The sequence below is a fragment of the Rhipicephalus microplus genome, chromosome 3 (genome assembly GCF_043290135.1).
Source record: "Rhipicephalus microplus isolate Deutch F79 chromosome 3, USDA_Rmic, whole genome shotgun sequence".
In the NCBI taxonomy this organism is placed as follows: Eukaryota; Metazoa; Arthropoda; class Arachnida; order Ixodida; family Ixodidae; genus Rhipicephalus; species Rhipicephalus microplus.
Genome location: NC_134702.1, coordinates 236,645,956 through 236,659,597, shown reverse-complemented (window position 1 = coordinate 236,659,597; position 13,642 = coordinate 236,645,956). Strand labels below are relative to the sequence as shown.

The following is a 13,642-nucleotide window of genomic DNA, read 5'->3' as shown; positions in this document are numbered from 1 at the left end:
CTATTGAGCGAGCTGAAATCTTCTGCACGCATAATTGAAGTCTTCGATGAAACAATCGATGGACATATCGTTGTGGCTGTCTCAAAAAGAGGCTCAATGTCTCTGTCGTTCGGAAGGTCATCCAGCTTCAAACTAGGAATCAGTCCTGGCTTCAGCAGCCAAGGAAGACCGTGTCACCATTTATTCGAGTCCAAAAACACCTCTGCAGACACACCGCGGCTGAGCAGATCAGCACGATTCTTGCCGCTGCTGCAATGCGCCCAGGTGTCGACTTGGTGAGCTTGCATATCTCAGCTACACGATTGCTGATGAAAATATCTCAATTCCACGTTTTTGCTCGGATACAGTGAAGGGCGACGAAGGAGTTGGTCCAAAAATAAGCGAATGCCTGCTGGAGAAGTGGCACAGACCGTACCTGCTCAGCTAGCCACGCTCTATTGACGCAGGCCATCAGCTCCAGTCGAGGCAGGGACATTGTCTTGAGCGGAGCGACGCGACTGACGCGTCGATTGACGCGTCAGTCGATTGACGCGTGCCCCGTCGGCTGAAAGTGGCCGAACGTAGATGCACGCCCCGTAAGCCTTAGGACTTGCATCAGTAAATATATGCAGCTCAAATGCCAGCCCTACGCTGCTGTCATGCAGAAAAACATAGCGAGATATCTGCTTGGACATCTGGCAACTCGGCGCACCATGCGTTTCATGCAGCGTGTACTTCTCGCAGCGTGTTATCCCAGGAGCGCTTCCACTTCCACAAGTCTCGAAAGCGGCAGCACTTTTCAGACGAGAGAAAGAGAACAAGGAAGTTGGATTCGGAGCTAACCCTTGATGATGTTGAAACTAAAGAAGTGGAGCATTGACTTTGGGGGAGGCGCGGCAGACTTAGAGAAACAGAAGAAGGAAGTGGGAATGCGGAGCTAGCCCCCCTAATGGAGTAAACGTCGTCGGTCAGAGTCACGAGCGCGGGTCCTCGTTCTTTACGTTTGGTGCCGTGAAACCAGAGAGTGGTCGTTCCGAGACGACAGTGTCATAAGCCGAGCGTCTTCGGAAAGCGCGTGGGACTGTGAGGGACAGCGTCTCACGAAATATTACGCTCCTGACAGGACTACTGCAGGAATCCGACACCGAAGCACGCGAGGTGAACAGGCAAGTCACAGTTTTGATCACTAAAGAAGCTGAGCTCCACCAGTTAGACAAGTAGATCCTTGACGTAACTGAAAACGAGGCACTTATTCAGGAACTCAAGGATGCTACGCGCTACTGAGAGAAGGTCGTGTGTGCAATCACTGAGGGGCAGTATTTCCTGAGTGAGCGCGGACAATCCCTTCCACTACGTTGCACGTGCTATCCACCTGTTGATTACGCCAGAGAAACTAGCTTAACCTACGAGCGATCTCGTTTCTATAGAAACGCCGAGGCCTCTACCAGCATCTTTGAAGACAACGGAAAAGGCACGAGATATTCTGCAGGCTCAGATTTAAACCACGAAAGCAGTCTCTCCGCAGTTCAAGAAACATATGATAACGGTTTGATTGAAGTTGAAGGAAATAACATTGCAATGAAATTGACGTCGTGTGAGAGTGTAGAACCATCCCTGCAGAATTCGATGCTTCTGGCTCCTTTTGATAATGATCAAGTGACGATGACGACCATGGAAGATACTACCGAGGAAACGCTTCACACTGTAGTTTGGTCCGGAAAAAAGCTGCCACTGCTCTATTCTCTCAGCATATCGAAGTTAGAGAAAGGACGAAAAACAGAAAATCAAGGTACTGTTGGTGTTCAACAAGCCGAAGGAAGGCAAGAAAACGGTGGAAAAGGTGGCATGTTTGACATTATTGAAGGTTCTGAACAGGTTTCTGTCAAATAACCAATTGATGCAGCAGTGCCAAACAAGCGCCTGCTGACAGCTTTTCCACCAGCAAGGATGGCTCCTTCAGTCTTCTCAGCGATGAAGCTAGAAATTCTGTGCTGCCTGTAGCGTCTTCGCTGTCGGAAGCAAAACCTTAATCTCCGGAATCGGTTCCACTCATCTTCACAAAATGCAAGATGCTATGAATAAGCGAGGCGGTGGTCACTCAAAAACGAAGTTCGAAACGCTATTTCTGACTCTGAACGTGAAGGGGACAGTGCTGGAAATGGAGCCGCTGCAGAATCATCACGGGAACTAACCGCAAAAGCATATTTCTACAGAGCAGCGGGAGAGCAAGATACAGGACCACAGCGAGAAACGACGCTGCAGAAACCCTTTGAACCTCATAGAGAAAACTCCAAAACGCTTCAGTAAACTGTCTACAGAAGAACCTGAGTGCGAAGTACACTTGCAACGCCGCACCAAGATGAAGACGATGGAGATGGCAGCGCTCGCAGCGTTTACGTGTCACATCAGCAGGCTTCATCTCACAGTGGTGTCATCGACGTAGTGGCTCTACAAAAACACCTCTCCGAGTGACGTGGCTGCATCAGGGATGAGACGAAGTGGTCAGGATGAGACGAAGTGGCTTCGTGCCTTTCGCAACTCACCACGTACTGGACCGCCACTACAAACGTTTTACATATCGTTAGTGACAGCATGGATTATGTCATACGTTCCTTCCCATTCGGAGGATGTTGAAAATAAAGTGGGGCATTGACATGGGGGGGGGGGCGGAATGCCTAGAGAAAGAGAAGGAGGAAGTGGGAATGCACAGCTGGCCCTGATAGAGTAAACGTCATCGTTCAGAGCCACAACCGCGGGTACTCGTTTTTTACAGTAACAGCTTACACGAAACTTCCACAGAATTAGGATTAATGAGGTATTTTTAGTTGCGAAACGTTGGCGTAAGACAGCGAAAATGTTCTGCGTAACCTTGAGCAAATTTCTTTTTTGTTTTGCTTTTGGTAAAATGCGATCACGTTAAACTTTGCTCTGCTCATGCCTTGAATTTCAATAATGTGCAGAGTGCCCTGGTGGGCCAAAATCTTAAAAAAACATAAGGTAATCGAGGTCCGGCTTTTATTATGAAAAATATGTGGCGTATTTTATTACCAGTTGCCCAAATTATGTGCGTCATCCGGAAAACAGACTCCTCGCGTAATCCATTGCTCTCAATAGAAGGCGGGCATCCTTGGGAAAGTGACGTCGAGCACATCCCTGTGGTAGAAATACACACATCTGTGCTTAGGCAAAATGCAGTGAAATACGCAAAGATTCATTTGCGAGGGAGCGTCTGAGAAAAAAAAGCAGAGACTGCTGCGCCGCGCGGCGCACGAGCCACCCCCACACAGAAACGGCTGCTGCACCGCACGGAAGTGACGTCATGAATTTTCTGTTTAGACGCTTTGTTTGAATAGTCGGGAGTGCCTAGCGGTATGTCTAGACATAACGATAAAAGCCGTTAAAATTACGCCGTTAAAAAAAGTGAACAAAAAATGTTAGTTAGGTTTAACGTGACAATAATACAAAACCGGCTTGTTTGCCACCTCAAACTGATCGCCAGCTGTGGCGTAGTCGGTTAAAGCAACACATCGGGGGTTCAAATCCCATCGCAGCTATCGATACTTTCTCTTTTTTTTCGTTCACGCATGTATTGTTTTAACAATTGCGCCTCCTTATCAGCCCGACTTGCTGCTGGTGGTGGTCCCGTCCACAGGCACTTTAATATTGGATCTTCGATGACTCTTGCTGGATTGACTATATTTATTATGATAAAGTGTTTTGCGAATTAGTGCTCTTAATCGGCGAGACGCAAAAAGACACAAAAAACTCGAATGCAGCTGGCTACATTGGTTTCTTCGGCACAAGTGTCAGGAATGTTGATTTCCATGGTTTATCAAAGTTTTGATGACAGAAAGGTGCACTGCAACGTAGTCTCAGGCAACTTTTTTTTATCTAGCTCAGTGTACCATCACCTGACGAGTTAACCGGCAGGCTGCTTCTTTTAAAAATACTGACGTGTCACCGCAATGTTCTAGGCGATCAGCACTTGATAAACGATGCCCAAGGGCAAGTGCCAACGGCGTTTGCCCATCTAACTACAAAACAGCTTGTCTGCCTTGCTGAATAACACGCACGGCCTGTGACAGCACGGGAGCATTCACATAGCAACGAATGGGAACGGCCGTACGTGTTCGCACTTGACCAAACAGCCGGCAATGCAGTAGCTCTGGCCTTCGGAGATCACAGGCTTCGAAAGAACATTACAATAAAGTTGTTTCCATCCATCGTATGAACACTTCGCCGACGCACAGGGCTTTCATGCATGTGTGTCCGGTAAGTCACACGTGAACTGTGCGAAAGCATTTATTTCATCGTCAACCTTGTCCTTCGCGACCAGCAAAACTCGGCAGCAAGAACACTTTCACCTTTGACAACACCACGCTTGGCATTTCAATCTAGAAAATGCAGTACGCCCAACAACTGTAATCCGCACATCATACTGAGAAACTTTATGGCACACACACTCAGATGAAGCTGCGGCGTGGTGGACGGCCGCGCTAGCTCCAATCACCAGGTTCAACTAAGCAACCAGCAATCACATGAAGCAGCGAGGACACTCCAGTCCTCCTTGGGTGTGGCCGAGGCCGTGGCCATGATTTCATCGGAGTTTTCACCACCTACACACATCGCAGGTGGCTACCATCTCGCAGTGTTTACCTTTCGCAGCTGCAGCGCCCATGGCGCCCCCTGTATTTACATTACTTGTAATATGTATTTATATAACAAACCTATGCTAATTGACTCGTTAAACACCTGCTTAGTAAAATCTTTGTAGGTTTAACGCATTACACACGAATAATTTACACATTTAACTAGCTTTAGGTAATAATTTTTAAAGTGACGTCACTTCCGTGCGGCGCAGGAGCCACTTCTGTGTGGGGCTGGCTGCTGCGCCGCGCGGCACAGGAGACGCTGCCGAAAAAAAATACATCAAAGAAGCGCAGTCTCAGCACCTTGTACGCACAACTGTAGCGTGTGCTTATGGATGTTGTGGCTGGTCATTCAGCGTTCATTTTCGCCTGGTGAGGTAGGCTTCTGAAGAAGGCTGACCCACCAGCTGAAACGTTATTAAAACTTCCTTTCGTACATGCGTTTTTCTATGAACGAAAGATCGCATCTGATTAATCGATCATCATACTCTCTATCTGTCCACACACACACACACACACACACACACACACACACACACACACACACACACACACACACACACACATACATACATATACACACACATACATACATATATATACACACACACATATATATATATATAGAGAGAGAGAGAGTTTTCGTGTCAGTTCCTGCCCACCGCAAGTTATCTTTTCACCCGCTTTTCTTTCTTCACATTTACATTACAATAATACCTTCCCCCATACTTTCTCTGGCATTGCTGTCCGTTAGCTTTCATAAATATATATGTATAAATGTATTGTATACAGTAGAATAACTTGCGTTGCCGCAAGGTTATAGGTACAAAAGTAGATGCGCTTTCACACAACAACTTCTTTACTCAGCCGACGTTTCGACGGGAGCCCTGTCTTTTTCAAGGAATAATACTATATACACATTTCGGTGTATTCCTATAGCTTCTAGAGACAGGAGGGAAGGAAGAAATTATTCACAACTACAAAAAATAAGAAAAAAAGAAAAAAGGAAGAAAAAAATCTTAGAAAGAAGCAAGAGGGGCATGGCGGAATTAGTAAGGAACAGGAACGCAACAAAGTAAGGCGAATGTAAATGAGCTATGCCATCTTTGTTAACGATACCTTCCAAGCAGCCACCCTTCCCCCAAGTGGACATTTTGACCACAGTTTCTGTATTTCACCCTCTGGTGCAATCCGCTGGCAGTTTGCTCTCCTTTGGAGAGCTTGAGCGCTTCAAGTACCAGTTGGTGGCATTGGAAGATATGAAAGAGCCGGTAATTGTGGCGCCGCTATCAATAGTCATTATATGCATTTTCTCCTGTCACTTAAGGAAAAGATGAAGAAAAAGAAAAAAGCAAAAAAAGAAAAGGACAAGAAAAACAAATATAAAATGGCGGAGCTGTACCACATCCGGGACCACTTATCTGCGCGTTCCAGCTGTGCTTGAAGTGGGAAACCATTTCTTTATTGTTGGATGTATTCGCTAAAAGCTTTGTTAGGGGGTAATATTATTGTTGTAATGGGAGGCTAGGGGCAGAGTATTGATTGAAGAGGGGCGTTTGCGTCTTTTAGTGATCGTAAGGCTGACAGAGTTCCTGAATGTTCATTTATCCCGTTTTTTTATCATGTTGAATTTTTTAGATAAAATAAGATTCTCGTTGTTGCCGCTCTCCCAGGTGGTCAAAATTTTCCGGAGCCCTCCACTACGGCGTCTCTCATAATCAAATGGTGGTTTTGGGACGTTGAACCCCACAAATCAAGCAATCGTTGTTGCCGCTCTCTGATTGTTCGAAAATTGCTTTCCAATAGTGCAACCCAGATGTCATCAAAGCTGTGATCTTTTAATGTACTGTGTTTTGAAAGCGGAGGGCCTGGCAGGGAACGCACATGTGCTCGATGGTTGTTGAATCTACTTCTAAACAGTGTGTCTGTCTGGCCCACGTATTGCATGTTACATACCCCACATTGTAGAAGGTATATGACGTTATCCGAGTCACAGTCCAGTGCACCTCTTATCCTGTGCTTAAAATCCGAGTGGGTGCTTTCTGCCACTGTCGTTGTCTGCATGTGTTTCAATACCTTGCATGTGCTTTTTGCGCAAGGGGACGCCCCGTTTGAGGTTTCGTGCCTATTTTTGAGTTTATCAATTGATCCTTTATACCTTTCGGCCGCCTGTATACCACACAAGGAGGAGAAATGAAAATTTTGGATAGTCGCAAGCTCTGTTACAATATGTTAAAGTGTTTTTAGGGCCTTGTTCAAGTTCGGTGTGTGGCTCGTGAAAGTTAATAGCAAATTTTTGGTATGGTGCTGATCGGCATCTTTTTGGGGGTGTAGAACAGTCTGGCGGTCCAGAGTTCCGCTTTTTTGATGGCGTCATCAATGATATCTGGTGGGTATTCTTGATGATGGAGTACTTCGCGCATATGTGTGCTGTTTTTGTGCAAGTCCTTGGTGCGGGAGCAGATCCGTCGGGACCTGTATGCTTTGGAATAGGGAATGCTTGTCTTGCAGTGTCACGGGTGGCAGCTTTTGAAGTGCAGGTACTGTTGCCTGTCCATAGGTTTACTGTTTACGCTAGTTAGCAAAGCACCTTCGTCCATTCGAATAAGTAGATTGAGGAAACTTAATTCAGTGTTGGAGTAGGAGTGTGTAAAATAAATGCTGCGGTGTACTTTGTTAAATGCTTGTATGATTTTGAGCACCTCGTTTTTCTAATGTGTCCAAATCATTATTATATTGTGTTGGTACCATTTATAAATTACAGGTTTAATATTACAAGATGGAAGAAAAATGGACTTTATTTGGTGCATGATTGTGTTAGCGTAGTTTGGAGCCATTCTTGTACCGATTGCCGTGCCGTTTATTTGAAGGTAGTACCCATTGTTAAATTCAAAGCTGTTCAATTCGAGTACGAGTCTCGGTATATTTTAATTACTTTTTTGCTTGAATATGCGATAGGGTTTTGGGTGCCATACGATTCAACAAGTACCCTTACACTATCGTCACATGGGATATTTGTGAAGAGTGAATTAACATTCAATGTTACGCGGAATGCACCCTCTAGAATTTTCACGTCTGATATTTCCCGAAATAAATGGTTTGTGTCACGCAAGAAGGACTCTTGTGTGGTGGAATGTCTTTGATTAAAGAGTCAATATAACTGGAAATGGGTTCCGTGAACATTCTTGTGCCTGATATTATGGGTCTGCCAGGGTTTCCCTTCTTATGAATCTTCGACAGCATGTAAACATGACCAGGCGCCGAATATACCGTAGTAAGTGCCTTTTGAAGCTTTGAATCAATGGAGCCTTCATGTGTGAGATCATCCAGGGTTGTTACAACAATCTTTTTGTGCTCGGTGGTAGGGACCGAGTCGACGTGTTTGTAGAATTGTTTGTCATTTAGTTGTCACCTGCCTTCCTCGATGTAGTCCGATCTATTCAGAACAACAATCGCACCTCCTTTGTCTGCTGGTTTACGACAAGATCTTCGCGGTTGCTCAACGTGAGTAGTGCCTCTCTTTCTTTCCTTGATATGTTACTCATACCTGGTTTGTGCACCTTGTGCGCATGTATGACATTTTTCTGAACCGCGTCTATATATAGATCCAGATGTAAATCTCTGTTGGCGTCTGGGGTCCATCGCCGTACGTTACCGCACTAAATAGCGGGTTGTCTTTTTGGGGTTTATTGATGAAGTATTCCTCCAACCGTAAATTTTGTGCGAAGTCGTCTAGGCCTTTTAGAAGCGTGAATTCATCGTAATTTCCATTGCCAGGGGAGAATGTAAGTCCGCATGACAGTCCACCCAGTTCTACGTTGCTAAGCTCTTTATCTGAAAGGTTAATAAAGTTTGGTTCTTTGTAATGTGGTGGCAAATCATTTCGAACGGTGGTGGCTTGTTCTTTTTCATGTAAGTAGCAGTGAATGTAGCTTGCGGTAAGACATTGTCCTGCACAAATTTCTTTCTCTTAAGTTGTTCTATTTTTTCCGTTTATGGGCTCGTACACGTCGAGCTCCTTAGCCTCCCACTCCGAAAAAGGAAAATTATTTCTTATATACCACTTCTCCTCTGTCAGTGCGTTCAGAGTCTTTGTACAGTGTTCAATGGTGACCTTAGCTCCTGTGTGGCGTGATCGAGAATTTTGTTTTACTGCTTCATTTCCCCTTTGGTAAAATTATGCATCAATGGTGTTAGCTACAAGCGCAGCCCCTTAAGGTAATTAAGTTTCCTTGATGTACTTATTCGAATGGACGATGGTGCGTTGGTAACTAGCGTATACAGAAAAACCAACGGACAGGCAACAATACCTGTACTTCAAAAGCTGCCACCCGTGACACTGCAAGACCAGCACTCCCTATTCTAAAGCACACAGGTTTCGGCGAATCTGCTCCCACACCATGGACTCCGACAAAAACGGCACACATATGCGCGAAGTACTCCATCATCAAGAATACCCGCCAGCAATCATTGATGACGCCATTTACAATACGACACCCACGCCAGTTTTCTGTCGTGGGTGTTGTATTCTTTGTTGTGGCTGAGACAGAAGCATTGCTTTAAGCTTGCGTTCGCGAGAACCGAAGTTGACGATATGATGTCTGTGTACCTGAAATTTGCAAATGGTAACGTTCAGTCTCTTTCGTGGTTTCCTGTGGTGGTATCTCCATCGGTAGGATTGTACATGAAGCCTTGATATCTCGTACAGAAGACTTTCTTGACGTTTTCTTCTACAAATATGGCTCAGATGTTGACTTGGTCTTTCCTTTAGTTGGTGTCGTTTCTGACGACCATCTTTAAGCCACAAATCTGGTTGTGATCTCATTTTAGTTCGTCGTTGTGCTTGATGTAACTGTCGTAGTTTCTGGAGTTCTTTGAGTTCTTGATGGCACGGCTGATGTTGCGGAACCTTACGAGGTGGTACTCCTTTAGCAACACGAGCCTGCTTTTTCTTCATAGTTGATGTGACTAGTAGATAGTTGGTAGTCGTTGGGTTGTCGTGATTCTCGAAAGAAAATGAAGGTGGTGCACTAGAATCGACAGGGAGGTCTTTGGAGGCTTTTGCAACGCCATTCTTAATAGACGCTTCTGGTACAGGGCAGTGCTTGAGAGTTGATTCTTCCGAGCCTACTGTGTTAGTTGGACACTTAGGTGGCTGGGAACTCGACGGCGACACTGACAAACGCTTGATTTGGTGGAATTTTGCTTGGGGTTGTTTCTCCGTTTGCGCAACTTTGGAGGTTGACTGTTCTGATGCATGAATATGGACGGTAGACACTGGGCTTGGCTGAGTATGCTCGGAGCTTCTCCGCTCTATTCCAACCATAGTGAACGCGTGAGACGCGAGGTGGGCGTTGTGAGCGACCTAAGATCCACGCGACGGAAAAGCAGGAGGTTGTTCCATGCGTGAAGGCTACTTTTCACTGCGACGACCGAGTGCGGTTATCTGTGGATGGTGTGTTACGAGCATTTCTTCGTCGTAGTCGTCATCGTATTCTTTAAACCAAACGATCATTTTTTGTTTGATCTTTTCCCATGACTCGTCGTTTTGAAATATGTGGGTGAGGTAGAACTTGAAGGCCTCACCGGAAACGTAGTCGGTAAAGTTGGCGACCATCTCCCGTTCCGACCATGATGCAGCGGTTGCGTGGTGCTCGAACAGGTCAAACCAGTCCTGTACAGTTCCATCGTCCGCTGCTCCAATTCTCCCGCAAAGAAACAAACATACGAAATCGGAACCACGTCAAGCGATGTTTGCGGCGATGTCATCCTCGGGAACTGGACCAACCCAAAGTCGAAACAGTACGGAGTCACCATTGAATGCAAGTCTCGTTGATAAAAACGAAGATGTATCTACTGCTTTCCTTGACACAAATGATGCTTGCAATGCACTCGTAAATAACGCTGGGACTACCAACCGCGTCTCCTCCTTCAACGGTGATGACTACCCGCAATTTTCTCAGCGCCATCACCGCACCAAGAAAAGACGACGACGAACAAAAACTGCAAACCATCCACAGACAACCGCACTCGGTCGTCACAGTCAAAAGCAGCCTTCACGCATTGACCAACCTCCTGCTTTTCCGTCGCGTGGATCTTCGGTCGCGTACAACGCCCACCTCGCGTCTCACACGTTCACTATGGTCGAAATAGAGCGGAGAAGCCCCGAGCGCACTCAGTCAAGCCCGTCACCTACAGTTCAGTTTCATGCGCCAGAGGAGCTCGCATCGTTCGTTCCACAGAAAGACAGTCATTCACAATTAAAATATGACCAAACCGATCCTTTTGCAGTGTAGCCGTCGAATTCCCAGCCACCTGAGAGCCCAACCCACACAGGAGGCTCGGAAGGATCAACTCTCAAGCACTGCCCTGTGCCAGAAACCTCCATCAAGAAATGTGTTGCAAGAGCCTCAGCAGATTTGTCTGCCAATCCTGGCGCACTATCTTCATTGCCTGACACAAATCGCGACGCCCTAACAAGTATCAACTATTTACTGGTCACGACAACCTACAAAGAAAAGCGGGCTCATGATTCCAAAGGAAGTCCACCTCGTCATACAGTGCAACATCAGCAATGCCAACAAAAGCAACAAGAGGAACCACAACAGCTAAAACTACCACACCAACATTGGCAACGAACAACTAAAGCTACATCGCAAAGATACTTGCGGCCTGAAAAGTGTCGTGATCAACATACACTAAAGAGAATACCAATTCCCTATCAGAGCTATCTTCGCAGAAAGAAAAGCCAAGGAACTTTTGCGCACCAGCGTTCAAGATTGAGCCTTCGGTCTGAACATCTGCGTCATCACCATAAAAAACTCCCCAAAAACCACAAAACAACCGCTTGTGCTCTGCAGGAACACAAGCAGCGCCTAATCAGCCACGATCAACGGGCGCGCAAATTGCATGCACTGCGTTTGTATGACCCACGACAAAAAATGCGACGCCTACGAAACATTCAATCCTGCAAAGCGTTCCAACCTCTTTCGTTCTTTGCAAGAATACCGGCTGTATTTCCATCTGTTTCCGCGTCCAAAGCATTTTTGTGTTATCCAGGACGCAACCACCAGCCTCGCCCACCAGAACTCCTGCGTTGACTGGACTGCTGCACTCTCCCCTGAAGTCTTTGAAAGTTTACGGAACTCCTCTGGAGCATAGAACCAATTGTGAAGTTTTGACATTTGTGACTTTTGACCTCTACTTGTTTACTTTTTCTTGTTCGTAATCCATGCCTTTTTTCGGGGGGAGGGGGAATCGTGTGACGTATGAAATGATGATTGGTAGAAGTAGACGAGGAAGAAGTGTGCTTTGGAATAAACATGGCGTATGAGCCAGGCCACGTCTCCCATTCATCGTAGCGTCATATATATATATATATATATATATATATATATATATATATATATATATATGCCGGGTGTATCGGTCTACTGCACCGGTCTCTCCGACACAATTGCACTCATTTCGCCATCCGACCATGCTTCCAGAAGGAGAGGGTTGCTAGTACCTTTCGCGAACTTGCAAATCATCCAGGGCAACGCCAATATTTTCGTGACCAACCCATCCCCATACACTGTAACCTTGGTTCGAGGAGAATGTCTCGACAGAGTGGAACTAGTCGACGATGCACAAGTCCTGGACGTACCCGATGACTCGCGTTGTCCCGATTCGCGTACCATCAGTGCTGTTTCCACTTTTGATTCATCATCTCCTGATGTACTTGGCCCCTACATTGATGACAAACTTACGTCGGTACAGCGTTCCCAGCTTCTGGACGTGTTGCAAGAATACCGTTCTTTCGATGTCGGGCGAAGTTCTCTCGGTCGCGCGTCCACTGTTACGCATCGTATCGACACTGGTGCCCGTCCACCATTACGGCAAAGTACATACCGCATGTCGCCTGCTGAACGTCGGGAAATTAACGAGCTGGTTGACGATATGCTCCGACGCGACGTTATTCGGCCGTCGGACAAACCACGGGCGTCTCCTGTTGTTCTTGTTGCGAAGAAAGATGGTTCTGTGTGGTTCTGTGTGGACTACAAACAGCTCAGTAAGATCACTCGCAAGGATGTTTACCCCCTGCCGTACACCGATGACGCAATTGACAGCCTTCACGGAGCCGAATTCTTTTCTTCTCTCGATCTGCGCTCGCGGTACTGGCAAGTACCCATAGCTGATGACGCTCGACCGAAGACTGCATTCATCACACCCGACGGGTTGTACGAATTCAACGTAATGCCGTTTGGTCTGTGTAATGCACCTGTGACCTTTGAGCGCATGATGAACACCGTTCTGCGCAACTTGAAATGGCACACGTGCTTGTGTTATCTTGATGACGTTGTTGTCTTCGCTCCAGATTTCTCCACGCATCTCCAACGTCTGAAAGAAGTTTTCGCACGTGTGAGCAATGCCGGCTTGCAACTAAGTCTAAAGAAGTGCCGCTTTGCAGCACAGCAACTCACCAACCTAGGGTACGTCGTGTCGAAGGATGGCATTCTTCCTGACCCGCCCAAGCTTCGGGCCATGGTCGAATTCCCCAAACCTGCGACCGTCAAAAAACTGCGTTGTTTCGTGAGCCTGTGCTCATACTTCCGACGCTTCATACGAAACTTCGCCACGATCATATCACCACTGACGAAGCTCCTTGGAAGTAACGGGCCCCTAAATTCGTGGTCGTCCGATTGCGACGACGTCTTCGCGAAGCTCCGCCATTTGTTGACGTCTCTTCCCATTCTACGCCATTACGACCCTACGGTGCCAACGGCGGTGCACACGGCCGCCAGTGGTGTAGGCCTCGGCACAGTCCTGACGCAGCGCAAATCCGGATTCTCTCAATATATCATGGCATATGCAAGCCGTACGCTCACGAGAGCCGAGACAAACTACACCGTCACGGAGAAAGAGTGCCTTGCAATCGTCTAGGCCCTTACAAAGTTTCGACCATATTTGTATGGTGGTCCATTCAAGGTCGTCACCGACCATCATGCACTGTGCTGGCTGTCATCATTGAA

General features: G+C 46.6%; 1 protein-coding gene across 1 annotated transcript in view; it reads right to left on the bottom strand.

Annotated features, from left to right (window-relative positions):
* Nucleotides 1–2,887: 2,887 nt before the first annotated feature.
* LOC142803526 (uncharacterized) overlaps nucleotides 2,888–13,642 on the bottom strand; it is a 135,154-nt gene continuing 124,399 nt past the window's right edge. Inside the window, exon 6 of the mRNA XM_075888654.1 lies at nucleotides 2,888–3,132. Coding sequence (XP_075744769.1) covers nucleotides 3,049–3,132 — 84 coding nt within the window. The 3' untranslated portion in view covers nucleotides 2,888–3,048. The remainder of the gene's footprint in view (nucleotides 3,133–13,642) is intronic.